At 40.4% G+C, this 22,576-nt stretch overlaps 1 protein-coding gene across 19 annotated transcripts in view; it reads left to right on the top strand.

The window, feature by feature from the left end:
• The window catches only part of heph (polypyrimidine tract-binding protein 1 heph), a 415,917-nt gene that overhangs the window by 239,612 nt on the left and 153,729 nt on the right, over positions 1 to 22,576 (top strand). For 8 of the 19 annotated variants that reach the window (XM_069130471.1, XM_069130469.1, XM_069130472.1 and 5 more), the window contains one exon: positions 19,370 to 19,423. The exons of the other annotated variants lie outside the window; for them this stretch is intronic. In XM_069130471.1, the coding sequence (XP_068986572.1) occupies positions 19,421 to 19,423 (3 nt within the window). In that variant the 5' untranslated portion in view covers positions 19,370 to 19,420. The remainder of the gene's footprint in view (positions 1 to 19,369; positions 19,424 to 22,576) is intronic. 19 annotated transcript variants of the gene reach the window in all.

The following is a 22,576-nucleotide window of genomic DNA, read 5'->3' as shown; positions in this document are numbered from 1 at the left end:
TGGATGTAATATTACGGTGAACATCCGCCGGTTTAGCGTGTTCCGAGAAAGTCTCGGTGTCTTGCTTGTCTTCTGCCGTAATTTTGGATTTTCCCCTCGGTTTAAGCCCGCTTCCGGGGCTAATTATTACTCGAAATTCCGGTGACTTTGCCTTTTGGTTGCTAATAATATCTGGACACGATAACGCATTTTTTTTTTTTTTAATTTAGCTCCTTGCTATCTATTGTAGAAAACGATTTTTACGTATTCTTGCCACGAGTACCTTTTATCGTGACAATTTTTAAAGATGGAAGCGAACCAACGTTCGATTCGTTAAAAGCATTATCCCGGTAAAGATATTTAGCCGAGAATCATTCCGTCCTAAAGAATTCCTACTGTCGCAAACTCTCACGAGCGAAGCACCAAGCAGCCAAAGATGCCTTACGAACCTTCATACCGTCGAACACCATCGAACTCTTTTCAACCTGCAAAAAATCGTACGCCTGGACATAGCGCGAAGGCCAGCTACCTAAATACGGGAATCTACGTAAAACCAGGTTTGGAAATCGATACAACACAACCGGAGCCCCCATACAAAGCCAAATGGGGTTCGGTGAATAGCTGAAAGCTCTGTGTACCGGGCCGGCATAATACACTTTCGTCGTCATACCGTCGGCCAGGCTGGAGATTACGCGCGCGCGTAAAATCCCTCCAGCTCGAAAACCCCCCGTTCTGCCCCACCAATCCCGCCCTACGTCTCTTTGTGGCCTTCGTTTCTCTTCTCGTCCCTCTCGCCGTCTCCCTTTTCCCGTATCGTATCGGGCACACCGGAGTCGTGTGTGATGTGGTATTTCCAGGAGAACGTTAATTAATAATTTAATCGAAGAGCCTGTTTCGGTCCTGCAACGTAGGATCTCGCGCTGCCTCTCTAATTAAAACCGACCCCTGCGTGACGAACACGCCATTACACGTGTGTTGGGGGGATGGCTAGGTGTGCGCACACAACGGACACTTTTCGGGCAAATAAGAGAGGGGCTTGGCTCGGTATGTCCACCAGAGTCGACCTTTCTCCAACCACGGTTCATTGATCCAGCAGTTTCGCGCTGAAAATCTGACGTCTCTCGGTTGCCGGTTTTGGAGCGCGGAGCAGGTGGTTTCGAACTCTCGTCAAGGCCTTGTGGCGAAGTTTGTGCCGACGAAGGCATTGGTTAGGTATATTTAGGTTAGAATTTTTCACGGTGGAATGTCGTTTCTGGCGAGAAACTCCGAGTTTCTCGCAGTTGGATGGAGTTTGTTAATGATTGACAGGTTTGGCTTAGGTATTTAGGATAGAATTTTTCACGGCAGAACGTCGTTACTGGCGAGAAACTCTGGGTTTCGCGGAGTTGGATGGTGTTTGTCGATGATGGACGGATTTGAGGTTCACGTTACTTTCAAGTACCGCGTTACCGATGTTACTTGGCTTAGCTTTTGGTGGACACGATTCCATATACGTATGTTTGTTGAAATAAATACCTTTAGACTTATCGTAGCACGGTTTAGCGTAGTTTTCCGGTGCTTGTTATGCTCCCGACTTCGGGATGTGCTTTCGCGCAACCCTGTCAAACCAATTAAATCGGTCGCATTGTACAGGCTGCTTTTAGGGGCTTTGTTGCAAACCACCGGTTATGGCCGCGTGACCGCGTCTGTAATGTATCAGTTTTATGGCCGACGTGGACGACGTGTCTCACCGACGCTGGTCACCGTGAGTTTCTGTTACATTATGACCGCCTGCAGCCAGGATAGCGAAGCGTTCGATTGTTTGGACATGTCGTAACTGGTACGCGGAATGGTCGTTTAATAGTTTGTGCTACGTCGTTTCCGAGTTTTTAGGGTGAAGAAAGTGTCCGCGACAGTTTTCGGACGTTGCCGATGGCATGTAAAGACGAGAAGTTTATTTAGCAGGCTTTTGGGCGTTTGGGCGTTTGATGCGTGTTTTAGGGATATCCGAGCGAACGATACGTTTTGTTTGGAAAATGTACGTTCCTATGCTGCGAATAGCGAGAACGCTAATCCCGGGACTCTGAATAAACTGCAGAATGGCTAGAAATACTGTGTTGGTCCCTTAAGAAACGCACGTGACTACCCTTCGAATAAACATTTTTTCCAAAAAGATTCTGTAGGAACGGAAATACCGAGGAAATAAATGGAAACGGGAATGAAAATGGTGGTCGCTCGATCCCCGATCAAACGAGACTAGGTACCCGCCGCTATCGCGTTTCAGATTACGTCGCGTCGTCGGTGCAGTTAATTCGAGGCGATCCGGCTACGCTGTGACGCAAACCACGAAAAGCGGGCGCGCACAGGTCTGCCTGGATATTAAACGTTAATTATACAACGAAATTTACTTAGAAATACGAGTCCAGAGAGGAGACCGGCGGAGTAAAGGAGAGGGTTAATCTAACTGGTAACCAGATGGAGAAAGAGGGGAAAGAAGGAATGCTGGAAACTAGCGTGGCGGAAACTAACTCGACAGCTTAAGGAGCGAGAACCGTCGTCGCGAAGTTTGCCCGTTGATTGGACATTTATGGCGGCGAGTTGTAAACTGCCGGTTACAGACGTTAATTAGCATTTATCGTAGTTTACCAGTCCTAGCTTTTGTGATCCTGTCGACATTTTGACAACCGGATATCCTTCTCATATCTTTTCCTTCGCTTTTTTTTTATTCGAGGAACTTTTTCGGATAGTAAGTTTGATAGCAGTTTGTGGAAGCTGTAGAACGTAAGTAAAAAATTAAAATTTTCTTTATTTCGCATTGTCTATATGTTTGAATGTTACGGGATGTTGAGCGTCGCGTGTATTATCAAGCAACAGATTCGTTCGAGCTACCGATCAACGAATAACTTGTGTGTAAAAATGCTTTCGGAAAGAAAGCTGTATGAAAGGCTCGAGGGAAAAGAATATTTACATTAAACGTTTGACATTGTAAAATATCTTTATTGTCTTTGCTTTTTTACACTATTTTCTCTTCGAGCAGCACGAAAAATTCAAAAATTTAGAAATTCTACATTCCGCTCAGCTACGTGCAACGAAAGGGGCGAAAGGAATAAGAAAAAGGAAAATCTGCACGAGCGTTTCACGGATGCTAGTCTCGTCTACGCCTCTGAAATGGAATATATATCTAGCGTACGGAGCGACGACGTTCACCAGTGTCCGCTCTACGTGGATCACCGCTTGCTGTCTCATTTTTTTCACCTTCCGTTCGCCTGGTGTCCAGGCCCTGGGGATCTGGCAAATCCCGAAATCCACCGATGCGTGTCACTCCGATCGCCTGTAGCCCTTTGTTTGTTCTTGTTTATTGGAGATTCGCTCTCGTCGCCGTCTCCTCTTCTTTCTCTTCTTTTCTCTGTTCTTCTTTGTTTTTCTTTGTTTTTCTTTGTTCTTCTTTCTCATCGTTGAGGATTTACATGGAGATAATTAATTCTTCTGGAAACAACGAACAGATTTCCAGGCTCCGATTGCCGCTGGCCTCCTAAATAAGAAGGTTCAACAAGAATAAATCTGAAACATTTCTAAAAAAAAAAAAACAGTAACCACTTGTGTCGTATATCTTGTGTCGTATATCGAGCCAACAAGTATGTAACGACTGTATATTTGGATAAATAATCCGCAGTCTGATTATCAGCAATGGAGCGAATAAAACACGAGAAAGTCAAATAAAAATGATAATAAAGTAAAATCTCGTCGGTCGCTAACTGGTGGAAAGCTTCCACGCTTAAGGGGCAATCTACCAAACAAGTTTCATTCCCCAAAGTCCAGGCTTGTCGTTCCGGCCCTCGCGACAGTCGCTATTCTTTGTCTCGATTTGCCGTCTTATCTCGTCGGTGTGTTATCGTGGCAAAGCCAACTTCAATTACAGACGGGATACGGGATGCCCTGCGTGCTCCACTGGCCAATTGAAAAATAATAGAAGCTCCTCGATCCCCACGGTGGCACGTCTGGACTGCGCTTCTCAGTCCTGTTGGGACCATGTCGAATGAAACGCATCGCATTCGCCGCCCTTCCATACGGATGAAAACGACTCGGTGTATCTGTGTACGACACTGTACTACAGCGATGGGATCTGAAAATCTCGGAATTTGTACGTATAAGAAATAATTCGAGCTGGTTTCTAAAAAAATTCGTCGAAGGGAAAATTAATCGTTCGTTTTAGTACCACAAGTAAAAAATTATGCGAGAACGAGTAGGAGCTGCAGTATTTTGCTTTTTATCTCACTAATGCTACACTCTCCCACGATCCACCATTATCCGTTATTATTATACCGTATCTGTTGTATCGTAAAACTTTACAAAAACTCGGTCGTTGTCGTTACATGTTGTAGAAGTTAAATAGAAATATTTGCAACGCAACCCAGTCTTCGTCATTTTATATAAGAAGAGAGACGCGTTAGCATAACGTAGAATAGAATAATCTGGGGGCATTGCGGGTTAAAACGTGCCGGGGGTGCGCACCCCCGACTCGGCCCCGCAGCAGCACGCCTGATTCCGTACAACGTGCCGTGTTTCACACGACCACGGTCCGTGCCTATTGTACTCGGCTATTAGCCCCGTTCTGTTTAGCTCGAGACAATTCCGATAACGAGCTTTTACCCAGTTTCGATTAGAATCGGCTAATGCCGACTAGGGCCGGCCCTCTTTCGCGATTTCTCGCCCACCCTTTACCTCGTTGTAGCGTGGTTTTCATGTTTCTGGTTAAGTTTCGACGATAACGTTAATTCACGAAGAATCTTGATAATGACGGTGATAATGAGTCGTCTTATTAGCGAAATTTGGGAAATGCGGTGAAGTTAGCGTAATCTGATAGGGGGTCGTAAGGAAATTGGTAATTAATTTTAAAGAGGCGTTAATGACGATCTCTTTCTGGCGTTTATCATTAAGAATATCGTGAAGCTGTTTTCGGCAGAATTTGCGGGGGAAATGTGTGCGTGCAATTAAGAACTTCTAATTACAAAGTCGAACGTAAAACAAAAAATTAAGAATCTCTGTGCTTAAAGAACTTGTTTCAAACTTGCCTCGATACCTCTTGCAACTTTATAGCGCTTATCAACGTCGAGACTAACTATCGTTACTTGGTTACCAGCGTTATCAGTGACATTTATCTGGAGCCCTGGCGTTATTTTAATCCGTTTTTACGGTCGACAGGCTTTCGATCTACGAACTCGATCGCTGATTACTTTCGATCGGAACGATCGCATGCTCGGTGTGATTGAACGATCATTGCCGTTGGAACGAGTCACGGAAACCGAAAGTGCGCTGCAAGTGCCAGGATATCGACGCCAACTCCGCGAATTCGTCATCCTTCCCCGTTTTATCACCACCCCTTTTGCTTCTACTTTTCTCGCACTTTCCATTTTTATATTCGTCCACGTTTTGTTTCATTTACTGCGGCTTTTGTTCTGCGTATATCGCGTGCCTCGGCGATTTCGATCTTTCTAGATTTCCTCACATTTATCCTCCTTCTTTTCTTCTTTATATACATCCTCGTCGCATTGACAGAAAAATCTCGTCTCATGGCGTCCACGATTCCGGTCGTTCCACTTATCTAAAGTAAACTCAAGAAGATCCTTAATTAAATTCAGTTTGTCTATAACTAAAGGAACTAGAACAGAATAGAAAAGTCGATAATTAAAAAAATGACAACGTTAAGAAGTTTTATTGCCAACGTTTTCCGTCGTCTTTCAACTTTCAAAAAGGTGGGAAAGAGGAATGTACCGAATTCGTTTTAACCGAAGGTACACGCGAAATTTTAAGCCGATTTGGTCGAGTAGATTTTAAGGGATCGTGAACGCCGTGTTAAGCAACATAAATACGAGGAAAACGCGTTTAAAGTTACATCAATAGCAATTATTCGTATAAAAATTTTTCAACAGCAACTTCCCGAATTTTGGGAGTTTAGATACAGGGTTTTGCGCATATACTTTTGAAGCTATATTCTTTAAGAAAGTACAAAGAAAGCTTACACTAGAATACCTCCTTAAACAACTCAAATGCTAATTAAACGAAGGAATGTTCCGTGAAAAGCGGCAGATGTCAGAAAAAGAAAATAAAAATAGAAAAAAGAAAGATGGAAGATGGAAAAGAGACGTAAAGCGAAGGAAAGAGCTGTGAAAGCGTTTGTCGCGGAATGATCTGGCGGAAAGGGCGTGTAATTAACCCGGCGGACAGCGATATTGATTCCGGCCGATATTAAAATGATATATCGCCGCCGGCTAATAGTTCAATATTTCATGCACGCTTACAAACTGCGGCCGGCCGGCCGGTTTCGCATGGACGTCGGGGAGATAATCCGCGCGGAAACGGCCGCCCTTCAAAACGATCCTCCATTTACACGGTGAACATTCGAAACAGAATGATTAATGACGTTACCGTGGAACATGTAATTCCCCTCCCCCCATAAACCCCTCTCCTGTGCCACGGACGCGCTCGTAGCGTCATTTTGCACGTTGAAAACGAGCCCCCCGAATTGAATTCGAGGACGAAGACGTGTAAAGGGAATCGAAGACTCGATAGTATTTATCATATTCTGCACTCTAGTCATTATTGCCATCTAGGGAAGTTGTGAAAAGTTTTTACGAGATTAATAGTGGAGGAAGATTAGGGGTTGTTAACGGATGAATAGCGAAAGGAAGAAATACAGCGAGATTAATGAGAATAAATAAAAATGGAATAAAGTAGTTATTATTAAACAGACAGTATAGTTATACTAATTAGAGTTCTGAGTGTTTCTGTAGCGAATATTAAATTTAAATATTATTTAATTTCATCTTCGCTAAATATGAGAATCTAGTAAAATTTATTTCAGCTTCTACTCTCTTGAATTTATATAAATGCATCTAGATCTCTACCTTCTACATTCGTAAGATTGTATCTAGAACTGTAATCAGTGGCATTTGTCTAATCTATGTAAGTTTATCTAATTATCCGCACCAAGTTCCGGAATGCGTTTAAATTAATCTGAATTCCTATTCTTTAGAATTCGTCCGAATTTATCGAAATTTCGTGTGATCGCTGGAATCTTTGGTTTAAAGTTAGAATTTTAATAGTTTATAATACTCTACGGGTAGAATTTTCGGCAGCTTGTCTCGAATTCGACGAACAGCAACGCTGAAACTTTTCTTCTATTGTCAAATTGTCACGTTAGAGTTTGTTGAATTATTTCATTAAACTTCTTGAGTCTTCGCGTTACAGTTCCATGGTTTGTTTAATTGGCACCCTCGAATTGTCTTCGGCTTGTTAAATCGCGTAACGAAGATCTTCGTCGTCTTATTCAAGGTTTTCCTAGTTAACACATTATACTGGTTTATCTTATTAAAGTTACTAAATTAGCGTTCATATCATAAAAACTGTCGCTTAATTGATTTGCCTCGTGTGAAAGGTAATTTCAAGTAAAATCAATCTCGTTCCTTATTTTTGAATAACAGTTTATGTAATTTGCGATTAGAGTTAAATGTTTATTAGTAATCAAATAATCGACTCGATATTAAGACAGCATTGTCGTTTCGTACTCTTGCGAAAGAGTGCATCATTTATTTACAACTAATTTCCCAATAAACGTTGATAACCTTAATACACGACATTAAACATTTAATACTGACATAATCCTGTTGCTCCGACGCTCTAATCTCTATCCAACTACCGTTTCCCTCAGATTTATTCAGTTCAAACCAACTACATGATTTATCAACTTCCCATTATCAGTCATAAGACAACAATTCCCATTTGAACAAATTGAAGTACGCAAAAATGAACGTACAAAGCTGCCGTTAATATCCATATTCTTCGCTACTGATTCTACCAAAATTATATCTACCATTAAACTAAATTAAAAAATAGCAAAAATCCAACAGATCGCTAAAACGGGAGCTTGCAAAAATTATCAGACTACTTTGCAACAAACCATCCCAGATTATTCAAATTGACACGATCGGAAGCGGGGCAGCTTACGCTTTAAAGTGCCGTTCGGTTCATTCCGATCGGACTTCCGGTTCTGAAGTTATCGTCGGTGGAAGCGAAGTCTAATTTTTCTCCCTTGTCTATCTCTGTCTCGCTCGTTCGCTCGGACCTCTCGATCACACTCACTCACTCACTCACTGACCTATCCCGAGCGAGCCACGTGTGCGCTACTCAATGACACCCGCTGAGTCAGCGGGTTTTTGCTACTACTAGTAGCGAGTACTCACCTCCAGGAAAGAATGTGGGTCACGCCGTTGACCAACATCCCTGCGTCTCGGAGCTCGCCTTTCAGATCTATATCTCGCGAACAGATTGAGGTATCCAGTTAAAATAAAGCGCGTTTTCCACGACGTGGTCTTCTCAATGTGTTGAGTAGATCTTGAGAAGAATTTAAGGATCCGTGGAGCGTATTTTGACGAGAATTCATGAATTCGAATTCGAATCATTCTGCTTTTAGCGAGAATTTACAAATTGTTAGGCTGTATTTTAGAAGGAATTTGTGAATCTTTGGAGCATATTTTATGCTCGATGTTGAGGTTATAGCAGCGTGTGTTATATAGAGTTTTCAGGCAGATTGTAGAGGTAAAATTTCTTTCTTTGTACTTGTATTAAGTAAGTATAATATAAAAATTTTCTCTTACAAAAGATGCATTTCAGGACATCGGAGGCTGTACTGGTTGGTACGCATATTGATTTTATTTTCCAATTAATATGCGTTTGGTGAACGAACGACAGACTCGTTTCGTAGGAACTTTTTCTCACGATTTACCTAGTAGTTTTTAGGTGGTCTGGATTAACGCATGCCTTCAAAAGGCTGTCGTTTCCAGTCTTTGGCGAGTTTCTGCTTCATTGACCGCTTCATTAGCAACCGCGAAATCAACGTTTTTCGTTCGAGAAAGAGAAACGTTTGAGGAAAAGTTGCTGTTAGTACCACACGAAGTATTGACAAACTGGGAACATTCCATCAAACGTTCGATCAAATCTTTTTTATTGGACCGTAATTATTGCACGCTAGGAAATTTCATGCTTGATTTGTCAAAAATGTTAGAGAATCGCAACTATGGCCCCGTAACCACCAACCATGAACGTTTCGGTTATGGTCATTCAGCGAAATTAACCCTCCAACCCGCTTTCAACCTCTTTATCGTGCGTCGACGATGCAACGTATCCGGAAGACGAAACAAAGCGACGAAAGGCAACGTGTCATTTCGCTGGACCGAGCGTTTGCGCCCCTTTCGCGCGTTCCATTCGATACCCTCGCGAAACTCACCACTTTCACCCCTCCCGCGACGCATTTGATGGTTCCACGTTTTTGTTTTGTCGATTGTTCTCATCCCCCATTTTCTGCGACACACGTTCATCTCACGGAGGAATGTTTTCTCCATTCGAGGTCCGCCCCACGTTTTATGAGAAAGTTTTATTTGCGATGTTTTCACGCAGGCAGCAGCGTGCTCTCGCATCGACTAGTATTTGATCGCTGTTTCTGGAATCGGAGGTTCTAGTTGCAGCTAGGTTTGGTCGATTTTTTCGCAGATTTTTTAATTTTTCAATTGGGTTTGTTAATTCCCTGTGGTTGCAGGTAGGTTTGGTAGACTGTCATGAGTAGATTTATTAGTGGGTTTTTTTTTAATTTGTTTGCTCTTTATACGTTGAGTGGTTTCTATTAAATTTTTGAATCAATGGTTTTTTGCGACTGTTGTTTCTGGGGGTATCGATTGTTTAATAAAACTAATTTAACTAACCAAGTTCAAAAAACAACTTGTATTTATCCTGTTTTGGGGGTTCATGGTTATCGTGTTGAAAATTGTAGATAGTCTTATTGAAACGTGTTAAATGATATGTTATAACGTAGAAATATACTCAAAGCGAAAAAATCACGAATCTTTTCTAGCTTTATTCAAAATTTAAATTAGCAACATAAAATGTTACCAAGGTTCTTGACTGAAATAATAGGAAACGAGCTGTCTGCGAATTGTTCACCCCTTAGAAACAAAACGTTTAAAATCGCCAACCTCAGACCGCGCATTCTGTCATGTATGTTAGTGCTTATTCTGATCTTTTCAATTAACGGTATCCGAGCTAGAAAAACCGGAAACAGCTCAGTCAGCCTTTGCTTTAATTTCGTTCTATCTACCCTTCGTATCATTATCTCGTATTAATAGCTGCTACGTGTTCTTGAATATCTACACACGATGGGTTCAAAGCAAATCTTCTAAAATTAAACGTTTTGAAATTTATGAAGTATGCAATAGAAATTGATAAAAGAAACAGCTTCGATATTCGTTTTGCACTTTCAGGAAATATATATACAACTATTCAACGATATAGTCTATTACTAATATATATCGCTTAATCATAATTTGTATGGATTTCCATCCTTTTTCGCTTAGGGCTAAAAGATATCGTATTCGTTGATAATAAAACATTAAAAAAAAAAAAAAAAAAAAAAAAAAACAGTAACGAGTTTGGAATATTCTTGAATGTTCGAAAGAATTCGAACATAAAGAGTGGAAAATTAATTTCGCGGAAGTGCCTTGTCACTGTTTGCTCCTGTGAAATTGAATGAACATGAATTTTCTGGATTCTGTTTCGAGAGGCGAAACCGAAATCTCTCGCCGATTATTCCGGCTGGCTCCATTAAAAGTTTCTGGTAAACTCGATTTACCTGTAGCCGTACGAATTGGGAGAAAGGAACCTCCATTTTCGATGTTTCATTTCGTAATTAGCGGATTGGTCGCTGATGGATGTGAATGGTAGAGATTATTATAATTTCAGAGTCGAAAATATATTTCTGTGTGTACACGTTGGTGAAATAATAAATTGACGAAGTAATTATGATCGACTATGTCCTTAATCGTATTATTCCAGTCATTATCGTACGAAAATATATGCAAGTCCATCGTTATTGTTATTATTAAATGTATTATTAAATGTATATTATTAATTATGCTCTCTTGCAGCATAAAATTCCTTTAATTAATTATAATCATTTTTCGTCCTAATCTTTCGTTCGATAGTTTCTTAAATCGTTACAAATCCGCGTGAATTGCTAAAATAAAATAGAGCAAGACTGACACCACGTCCAAAAACCTGCATCCATCCTCACTGCCATCTCGAAAACGCGTATCTCACCTTACGCATATATATTTGTTCTTTTTTTAATACTCTTATACGCTGTCACTGTACGCTATCGCGTATCTGCCATCGGACCGAACACTGGTATTTATTCTAATCTTTCCCTAATTCGTGTAAACGTAACGAGAGAAGCAAGCAAGAAGCACGAATAGTATCTAAGACGATTGGGAAACATGATTTCCCGGCGGTTATCGGGAATCAGCATCCGGCGCGGAAATACGCTTGGAGGGAGCGTAATTCTCCGGTACGTGGGTCAACCGATCCTCTCCTCTGGCGTAGCGGTGTAGAGAAGGAAGCGTATTAGGTGGGTTCGCGTGCAAGAGAGTGGGAAGAAATAAGGGATGAAAAGCGGGCCGCCTGGTGAATCGAAGTCGAGGCACCAGCCTCCGGTAATGAGAAAATCACAAAAGCCCGGCTGCCAGCTGAATGGCCTCCGCCGTCGATCCTTTTCGTCGGATGCTCCGATCACCTTCGAGTAATCCGTTTTTCAATCTTATCCACCAAGGGGAACAAATCCTACGACGCGGCGAGATATCGCGTTCCCATCGGTATCGAGGATTAGCGTGCATTGTGTCGCGGTAATGACGCGTTCGAAAGGCTAGAGGGAACTTTCGGAGTTAGTACGGCAGTTTACCAGTGTGTTTAGATGTGTGTGACTCTTGGTAAAGGGTTTCGTGATAATCGGACTGCGGCATTTCTATGCAGATTCGTAATTTTATGAACTTAATTATACAAATGGGAGCAGAAAACTTCATCCATTGAACGTTGCAACAAGTACTGTATTTTAATTTTAGCAATTTTAGCAATTTTAGTAATTTTAGTAATTTTAGTTTGAACAACGAGCGGAATTTTTGCTTTTGTTTAACATTTATTTCAAAAGTCTGGATAAATTCCTTGCTTGGCAGTGTCGCAGCAAATTTTGCTATATTTTTCAATTAAATTTCTCGTAACAGCAGAAAACACATTCGTCCTTTTTATCTGTATAAAAAGACATTGAGAGATTCTTGAACTATTGTAATATCAGAATTAAATCTTCCCCCCCTGTAAACCTGTCATTCTTCCTTAATGGAGTGAAATCACAAGCTGACTTGGTTTTGCGCAGAACCGAAATAATCCCGGTGGAAGTTTTTTGGTTCGAAATTATGGTTTTCACAGTGAACGGACATAATTAATTGAATTTCTCTTAACTCTAAAGTCACTCTATTTCTTGCTTGAAGTCCGGTCTATCTTTTAAACTACGACTCAAAGTTTATGAAAATTTTCTATACAGCTATAACGAGGAATATAGTTACGGAGTTTTTTCCTGACTATCCAGATATAACGCTTGTCCCTCGAAGATCGATAAAGAAAAGGAAGAGAAGAAAGGACTGGCATGTTAAGATTAATATCTTATAAATATTAAGAGCTACAAGTACTCGCAATTATTCTATTAAGTATCGATACTTGGTAATCGATGTTACTAATAGTAACGCTATCTTTCAATTAAGTTGGGAAGGACTCTAGCGCAAATACGATCGGCACGAAGAAAACATTGAAAAATCGGCAGAATGGATGAAATACCATAACATGTAAATGACGAAGAACTATGCAAAATATGTAATACGCTAGGACATGGACCAACGCTGTATCAAAGAGATGTCGTTACTTATAGATCTACTCTCGTCTAGAAACCTTTCTGCCGGGTAATTCCTGAAAATCAGCAATGATTTTTCGACGTTGCCAGCCCCGTGTCGTTATTTCATCAGGCGAACGAAAATGTAAATTGGCCCTCGGGTTGTATTGTTCGCTGCTCGGTCCTCGCAAGTAAATTAGAATCACCGTGGGTATTCGAAACTCGCGAGGCGTGAGTTACGATGACTGCATTATAGTCGCGATGCATGCGTACTGCCATTGCCTGGAGAATCGGAGGAAGATTAATGGTAGGACGCGTTAGGATTCGTTAAGTTCTTGATTAAACGAACTTCGCGGTACTAACGAAGATTTATTTTTTCCACGGTGAAATCACCGACGAACGACCACGTATTGCTTGTTCCGTTGACCTTTGTTTTTTCTATCGATTAGTACGTTAGGTGTTTATTAACCCTTACGTTGTGTGAACGTTGGATTCGTCGTAGAGTACACACTCTGGCAACCGCAATGTATTAAAAAAAATTATACGGCCGTAGAGATCAACTTTGTATTAGAACGTCTACCCCGTCTAAAATGATCGTGAAAATGTCAGATATTTATTTGGAGATTAGCGAGCTTGAATTTATTTTGCGTTTTACATTATAAATCAACCCTCGAGCCTCCGTTTGCAATCCCTTTTCCCAAAGAAGCAACACAGAACTCTATAAAATGAACGTAAACCCGGAACCAGTAATCCTCTGTGACGAATTTACCTTCACGAACATCGTCGTCAGAACGTTGCAAGATGCGATGGCAAGCGTGTTCTTCATTGTTTCTTCGCCGCGTGGTAGAAACGTCCACCGGTTACAATACTAATTGGTAGTCGGTGATGGACAGGTTGGTAAACAGCGGTGAAAGCATCCGGAGGGTGGCTCCTTGCCACAAAGCCTTCTGATCGACTTTTCCAACCCTTCTGCAACGTCTCTGCTCGAGGTTGTAACAATGGGGGATGAACGAGCAAGCATAACGACTCGCGTAAATTGGCGGCAAAGCTTCCCGCCTGTCTTCTTTCACGACCTCGCGATCCTAGTTCGAGCGTAGATCGAATTTTGCGTGGGATTTTCGTTTGATTCACGACGAATATAAGAATTAATCGTGGAAGATAAGCGACTTGGGCTTGCTGCTTCGTAGCTAGCTCTTCGAAAGATCTTCTCCGATCGGACGATGAAAAGAGACGTTCGTTTCTATTTAGATTTTACGTTTTAATGAATTTAATCGGTGGAACAGTTTGTCGTTTTATCGCCACTGTTTTTTGCTGGATTGATTTTTAGGTAGGGAAATGCGTAACGCGTTGTCCTTAAAAGAACACACTTGTTCTTGTCGACGACATTTCGATTCTTGGCTGATTCTCGTTTCAGACGACGATGAAACTTCTAAGAACATAATAAATGTTTATTATTTTGGCTTGCGTGGAAACAGCGGAATGTTGCGTTATAACGTCTGCGTTTTTCTTGCGCCCATTCCGTGCTGCATTCTTCTTAATTTATGTTCTTTTATTACAACATCGTGCCCTATCTTGCCGCCCGGCACATTCTCCGTTATAATTGTATAATAACTCCATTATTTCGTGACAAATAATTATGAGCGTCTTTTTTATATCTACGCTCTTCCAAACTTTCGGAAGACGTTTCTCATTTATTCTTTCGTTGCTATATTATGCATATATAAAAGATACAGATGTATATTTGCGTGCCTGAATTCGAAACGACATGCTGTTCTTTATGTATTTACATTTCCTGCGTATATAAATGGTGAGAATGGAATAATTAAATACGCATAAACTGTCCTTTACACACTTTGCAAATTCGACGGAAACATATCTGTATTCGATCTAGAACAATTTACGCAGAAATTTTTGCCTCGATTTATCAATTTAAGGTCACATTTCGAGTCACATTTCGATCATTAATCATAGCCTGCACAGCCCTCCAATAATTGGAAATATTATTCTTGCAATGCTTGAGAACCACCGTTAGCTTCGATCCATCAAGTAATAAACAATTTCATCGAACGACAAACACCTTTTCCTTAAAACGTTTAAAAAATCCAAACCTGCTGTCAAAAGAGCCCCGAGAAAAAACACAAATTCCTATTTCTCTGATTAACACACACTGTGCCTGAACAGCCTGAAGAACGTCCCTAAGAAACCACCCCTTCCAGCAAAGAAACATTCATCCTCGTCAAAAGAAAGAAGAATCGTTCGTTTCTCGAGAAGGCCGCCTTAAATAACAAAACACTTGGTTCACTTAAGGGCGATGGGGTGGCTGTATCGACACTCCGACCTCCTCCTCCCCCGGCAACACACGTACAAAGTACACAGCGTTAAAAAGACACACCTTGGCCCCGCTACGGATAGAAACTGTCACGACTACACGGCCGTACACTTAAGACCGTGCCACACTAATGCATGTACACTTAAGTCGGCCGCATAGAACCCGACGGTAACTGCAGCTGCTTACAGGGGCTTCCGACAGTTTCCACCAACCCCCACTGTACGCCCCCATTCCACGTCATTATCATCCATTTGCTAATACAACAAGATAAATTGCCCTGCCTGGCTGCAACGTTACACCCTGGCCTCCGAGTTTTCTCCTCTTCTACCCACCGTCTCTGTAACCACCCTCTTGAGCGTCTTTCGTGCAAAGGCGAAGAAGAAGGTGGTGGTTGGCTCGCCCTGGAAGCGTTCGTTCCGCCGGATTTCTTCCTTCCTGTATTTCTTTTCTTTCTTCCTTTTTATCTTTCTTTAAATTCGTTTTCTTTCTCTCGTCCCTTTGTTTCGTTTCAGCTTGAGGGAATTACGGTGTGAATGGCGAAACGCGAGGGTGAGATTGATTTTAGGTAGAGTGCGGAAAGTTTTAATCGTGATGTGAATTTTTTTTTAGGGTTTTAGTTATTTTAGAGAAATATTTACTTTTGTCTATCTTTGATTTATCTATTGGAAATGCTCGTCTTGTTGTTTTTGGGCAGGTGGAATTTTTATTCTAATTCTGGACGTTTAAATATTCTTCTTCTCTTACCTCTTATTGTTTTAGTATCTGGAAATGTTCGAAATGGTAACAACCAGTCTTTGACTCATCGTTGCAAAAGTACTGGAATGGAAATACTAGAAAATTATGCGCAATACTCGAGTACCCAGAAGCCTGCAACAACCGCACAAAATACCCGCGAAACTCCTTTGAAACGGTTGCAATCCACCCTCGAGTCTAGTTTCGTCTTGATTGCCATTTACATGCGGCTCGCTCCGCCACCCCCATAAATAGCGAATATCGAAGGACGACACGATCTTATCGTGCGCTCTTTGCCAACGTTAAAGGGTGTCCGATAATAGCGGGGCGGGGAAAAATGCCGGCAATCGTGGAAGTTGCGTGACCAGCCTGATAAAACATCGACCCGTTTCCAACCTTTTGCGTATCGTTTCTCTGGCCGATCCCTTCTGATTCCTCTTCTCTTCCATGTACTTCCGCTTTCTTCCTTTTCACAATGGCTACAAAATTTACATCCACGATGTTACATTTATTATTATAGACTATGTTTATATCTAGACCGCAAATAGAAATACCTTCGGGGAAACGAAGGATGGAAAAATGCATATGGTATGCAAAAATACATACGAAGTATCCAAAGTAGAGTAATTGTTACAATATTTACTATATTTTAGTGTAAGAGTATATTGAGTAGCATGTAATGTAAATAAATATAGCATATTAAGAGTACTTAGAGTTCTCGTTATAGTGCTTGTTTACTATTTACTTACTGCAATACCTATTATGATATAGCTGAAGCAAATTTTTATTTTCCGGCTAATACGAATTTTTCATTCTAATTGGAATTTCCAGGCCCGAAGCTAATGCGAAATGTTTCGCGGAATCACATATGGATATCCAGAATATCCACAACGTTTCCTTCGTAATGCTATGAAAAAAACAGTTGGTTTCGATAACATGGAGATGTGTATCCCACGCATTGTGAAAAGGCCGAAGAAACGATATTTGCAGAGAGCTGTTAATTAAACGCTACGTAGTTCAGATTGAATTGGTTTTCTTTCCTTTACTTTACTTCTCCACCGCCCCCCCCCCCTTTCTTTTAAAAAGATTTCGGAGATTAAAATTAGATTCTGCAATTTCGATATATTAAACATCTTTGTTAAAAAAAAAATGATGATTCCAAGACTTCAACGAATTTGTGTTTGTGATGAAATTCGTGAAATTTTCGAGCGAGAATTTTTCTTAGGTTTCCTCGTGTTTGTAGAACGTCCAGTAATTGAGGAAAGTCGTGATTCTTGTTTTAATTGCATGTAGAAGAATGTTTTATGAGAAAAAGTTCGAGGGGCTCAAAGAGAGGGGTGTCTTTCTAGAAAACCTTTCTCGCGAGCGCAACTTTCCATATGAATTATGCAGTTGCTGAATCTTTTTCTGATGGAAATGTGTACATTAATAATGTTTCGAGTATTTTGATGAAACATTTGCGATGCACGTATATTTTCAAAGGAAATGTTGCTGAAATTCGTTGGTAAATCTGATGTTTAATACATGTTGAGAATATTTGGAGGAAATTCATGCGTGTTCCTTTTATTATTTATAATCTTCGTTATAATTAATCGCGAAAAACAGAAAGTTTCCTATGTACTTGTGTACTTTTTCATGTGGTTGAAATTTATCGAAAAATTTCACTCTTAATTCGTGCTGAGAAAATTTCTAGAAAATTCACACGAATTCGAATTCTTATTATTTATTATCACAGGCTGTTGTAACGACAATTTCTTCGTAAATACTATTATCACAAAGATTCTTCGAAATTAAACTTATCGTTTAGAAGACTAAATGAACGAATAAGAAATTTAAAAGGATCGTGATGTAAAGAAATCGTAGCGTGGAATCGATAGAATCGGAACGTTAACGTTGTATCCGAGGATAGGAAACGATGCTAATAAGCGAATTTTCCTGGAAAAGCAGGTCGTGCGTGACAGCTCTTCAAAACGCACGCACAAATTGGACATGGCGTGACGAGGCCAAGCCCGCGGCTTCGCTTTTCAAAAGGAGCTGCATTTCTACAGGGGATGACGCGATGAAACTGCCAGCTTCTGTTCTTACGCGAATTGAAGCACGCGTGACGCAAAAGTTTCGTCCGCGTTGCTATTTTTAAATTTCTCTGAAAATGTTAATCATTTTACTGTGTTCCATGGTCGAAGAGAATTTTATCATATTTTTATCAATATCCGATCTCTTAGGACTTTTTCATTTTTACAAATTTCGAATAATCCACAGCTTTCTATGATCGTTCGTTATTTTGTGATTTTTTTTTACAAATGTCTGATATTCTTTGCAATGTTTTCAGTTCTTTACATATATGTAAGAATTTTTTTAATCTCCGATAATGTTAAGTATTTTACGGTTTTTGTCGAGTGACATGTTAAATATCTTTCAACCTTTTACACATATTGGCTATTGTAGAAGTTTATAGATATGCTATAATTCATGGATATTCCATAATTTTTCACGAATATTCTCCGGTAGAAGCGACATTTGATAAAAAGAACTTTACCTCGAAGTATTATTCTTCGTTTCATGAGATATACAATATTTAACGTACAACGAAGAAGTGACTCGTACATGTGTAATAGAAACATCGTACATCTACGATATTATGTTTATAAATCGTGTGGGTATAGTAAACCAGCGACATAATTTTTCAATCGCGACGTGGAGAATCGTTCTTTGGAAATTCTCCGCTCCCTCTGTTGTTCGTGTACGGCTTTTGTTGTTGCTCGTTTAAATAGACCGCGGGATATCTTGGCGAAATTGATCGACTGACGCGGCATTCACTCGCAGAATGAGCGTCCCGCTGATATAAACGCATTCCCGTGGATTAATTTCCGGCGTCTGACGATGCGTCGACTGTTACTACTCGCGGACGCTTGGTTCCACCAGCTCGCCGATTATTACAAGAAGAAAACAGCCGCCGTGCTCCCAAATAAACTTTACTATAGTTTAATATTTATAGTTTATAGATTGTATAGTTTATAGACGAATGAAAGAATGCACAGTCTTGTTTAAAAAATTCGCTGAAAATTTCAAATGTTGTCCTTTACTTTATTTATAGAACTTGGTTTATAGAAGGTTTTAAGGCTGGATATAGCAAGGAGATGTTTATAAAGCATTTTGTTGAAATTTGGAAGAAGCAGAGTGTTTCATTCTCGTAAGAAGAAATTGTTAACGCTTTTACGAAATGTTGATAACGGTGCGAATTTAAAAACGATTGAACGTACAATCGTACATATAGATTTTCGAGTTGTTGCCGTGAAAATATTATCTTGTTCGTTTATCTTTATAATTTGGCCGGGAGAGAGCAGTTATGTGGCTCTTCTGACTTATGTGGCACTGTGCCGTATCCTACAAACTGTGTCCTATTATTACTTGCGTCCCGATTACAAGATTTCCCGGGATTAAGAATTAAAAATGGAAGACAGAAGAACACTTGGACCTGTTTTACGAGCATTGTTCTTCTTGTCCACGAATCTGATTTAATTACGTTCAAAAACAGTTTATTCGAAGCTTCTGAGAAATTCTAACCGAGTCGTTTGTTTTTTTGCTTTCAGGTGAGTGTCCCGGAATTCCAGTACGCTCGAGGGACGGGCGCGTCCCTTACGATGGTAAGCCATAAAGCACTGTACCCTGCGCCTTCGTGCGTCGTGCAAACCGCTTTGCTCGTGCCACGTGGCCTGTTTCCGCGCGCCAGTCCCACCCTAGTTTCTTATTCAGCGAACATAGCACGCGAGCCTACGGACATCCTTATTAATTAACTTTTCGCCATACGTTTCTCTCGCTTCAGCAGTTTGACAACATACAACGTTACGATCCGTTTCTGACGTGCAAGAGGAAGCGAGTGGGATACGTGTGTCGGACGTCGATAGTTTTGATGGATAGATAGAACGAAGAATTTCAGTAATAATTTTTAAAAAGGAATTATTTATTTCTCCGAAATTATAGCTTTCAGAAGTTAAAGAGAAGGTTAAAAGGTGTTAAAGATTTTTGAGGATATCGAAAGGCATAAATCTTAGGGTTTGTTTCGAGAGTCTGTAGAGAGAACTTTCTGTAATTAGAACGCAATAGTTTTCGGAATTCAGGACAGAAAGCTTTTTCAACGTTGAAAAGATGGAATTAAATATTCCAGTCTACGTACTTTTCTACACATTCTAGCAGAGAAAGAAATATAACGAGTAAGGTATTCCAAGTAAACAATTTTTATTGAACAAATATAAAAAGTTAAGCGAGGTTGACAATTTTAACAGTGAAAATCAGCTCTCGTCCGGAAGTTTCATCCTCTTACGTTACTGCCGCTGTAAAATAAGACGTATCTCGAGAGAGATGTAGACGAATGTGTTTGTATATCGTCAGAATGGCCACCAAGGGGTGGAACGCACATAACCAGCGAAAAATCGTTTTGTGTCACTGGGATGAAACGTGCCCTTATTGACGTTGGATCGATATATTAACCTCGTTTTACATTGATAATATGATAGCGTGACACGAGGTAACATATGCTAATTTTTTCACTAAATATATGTTTGCAATAAATATCTTGCAGTTTCTATATACATTTTCAGGCTGCTTTCAAATTTAATCGGTACGACCATGACACCCGTGTTTCGTTACTAGACCACGGATATTTATGTAAATTTATATTTTTACAGATACAATTAAAAGAGCTAGTTGGAAAATGGTTTAGCTTGTTAAATATTGTAACGGAAATTTTACTAAAATTTGAGTAAATGATTGCTTTAGAATTGCATAAAGAATTGTTTTATGTGTTAAATATTAGAAAAGGTTACTTTCTATGGACGTCTATATCCTGGATATTTTGTATATCGTATTTTAGACAGTTTTCCATGTTACGTGCATTGTTATCTGCGTTCTGTGCATTTTTGCACCCCCAAGTTTTCCATAAATGTATAAAAACCCGCGTTAGCAACGCTAATGAAACTTCAAAATATTTTATACGACACATATACGGGTTGTCCCATCTAACTTTGTCACCCGGAATATCTCCCTTGTTTTCGATAATATTAAAAAATGCTTCAGGAATAAGTTGAATGTTTTCCCTAGAAGAACGCGTAGAAGACGTACGAAGGTTACCGATGTTTTTTTCTTTTTTTATGGAATCGTATATTTATCTTGTCAGAACTAATCATGACTAGTTATGGCCCCCCTTGAAACCATCCAACCTGTTCGCGAAACATTTTTTAATACTGTGAAAAACAAGCGGGATATTCCAGACGATAAAGTTAGGCGGGAGATACCCCGCATAATACGTATGTATATACATAAGATGTATAGTACATACATAAGTGTCGAAATACTTTGGTCGGCAAGTATCTATTATCCAAAGTATCTCATCGGTATTATCTATTACCTAAATTCCCCAAGAGTGGAAATTTCAAAGACAGTCAATTTCTGCTGGAGCAGAAATTCCGCGAAAGTGGAGGATCTTGCCACGTAACAGACACTTCTAGGGCAGATAATTCGCCGAGGAAAATTCCCCCACGGATAGAACAGTTTCACTTACTTAAACGCTGATTCCACGTCGTTTGTACGTCGCTGAAATAACGAGAGATTGTACGAGACACCAGCCGCGTTACACGTATACACAGTTTTGCCGCGTTTGGTGGTGGAAGTGACGGTCTTAAAGTGTCTGACGGAGGAGAAAAATGGAGGCACGCGACGCCCGAAAATCCGACCCTATTTCGCTTTCAATTTGTAGCTCCTCAAAGGGGTGTGTAAACAGTTTCCAGAAACAGTTTTCTCGTGGTCTTGCGTCGCGCGAAGTGTTTTCCTCGTGCGCTTCCACAAAGGAACCGCGAGACCGGCCATTCCCCTGCAGAGGGCCGTTTTTCTCGATCATTTTAATACAACACACATCCCTCGTTATTTATTTGATACGCGTATGTGTGTAAGGGAACGTGGTTGTTCGGAAAAAAATATTTTCTTATATTTCCGTCGAACAAAATTGCAATACTGGTTTGAGACAACACCATTAAAAAGGTCGTCAAACGTAATCACGAGAATACCACAAAACGCACGATTACCAACGACATAGTTCAATTCATAGTTGATGTTTTTATAGAGAAACAAATTCTTTGTCTTATTTCGTTTGAATAAAATCGCAATAATGCGTTAAACCAGTAAAATTAAAAAAGCATCGGATAAAAGGAAACGTAATTACGAAGAAGCCGCGGTACGCAATTATCAACTACACGGTTCTGCTCGCATTTGTTCTCTTCTTTTAGGAAAAATATTTTTTCTTTTTATTTTATTCCAGCAAAATCGTGATAGCGGATTAAAGCAGTGACATTAAAAATTCATCGTACATAAACAAACGTTAATCGATAATCAACGACGAAGCCATACAACGCATAATTATCGACACAGTTGTCGAAGAAAATTCATTGCGCAAACGTCTCCTTCAGCCCCGTGAAACCCTCGATTCGAAGAAGACGATCTTCCTAGTATAGTATCGATCACTCGGCAGCTTTTTGCTCGTTAAAATTCTATTTCGCCCAGGGTAAATAGCAAATTATGCTTCGAAAGCCCAACGTCATCCCCTCCTCCGGCCTTCGTGCATGTTGTGCATACACATCGATTCCACGGAGCAACCCCTTCTCGTCTGGTCGCCTACCACCGCAGCCACGTTGTTTTTTCTTCGTTCTTTTAATGGAACTGTTGCACAAGCCTCTCAGCCCTCGGCCGTGGCTTATCTTTATTTTCCGCATAAACGAGGACAGGCCTTATCAGCCGGCTAAAGCCAG

The sequence above is a fragment of the Bombus flavifrons genome, chromosome 16 (assembly GCF_040668555.2).
Source record: "Bombus flavifrons isolate JBK064 chromosome 16, iyBomFlav1_principal, whole genome shotgun sequence".
NCBI classification, from domain to species: domain Eukaryota; kingdom Metazoa; phylum Arthropoda; class Insecta; order Hymenoptera; family Apidae; genus Bombus; species Bombus flavifrons.
Note: the sequence above shows the minus strand (reverse complement) of the source record. Positions and strands in the feature narration are given on the sequence as shown.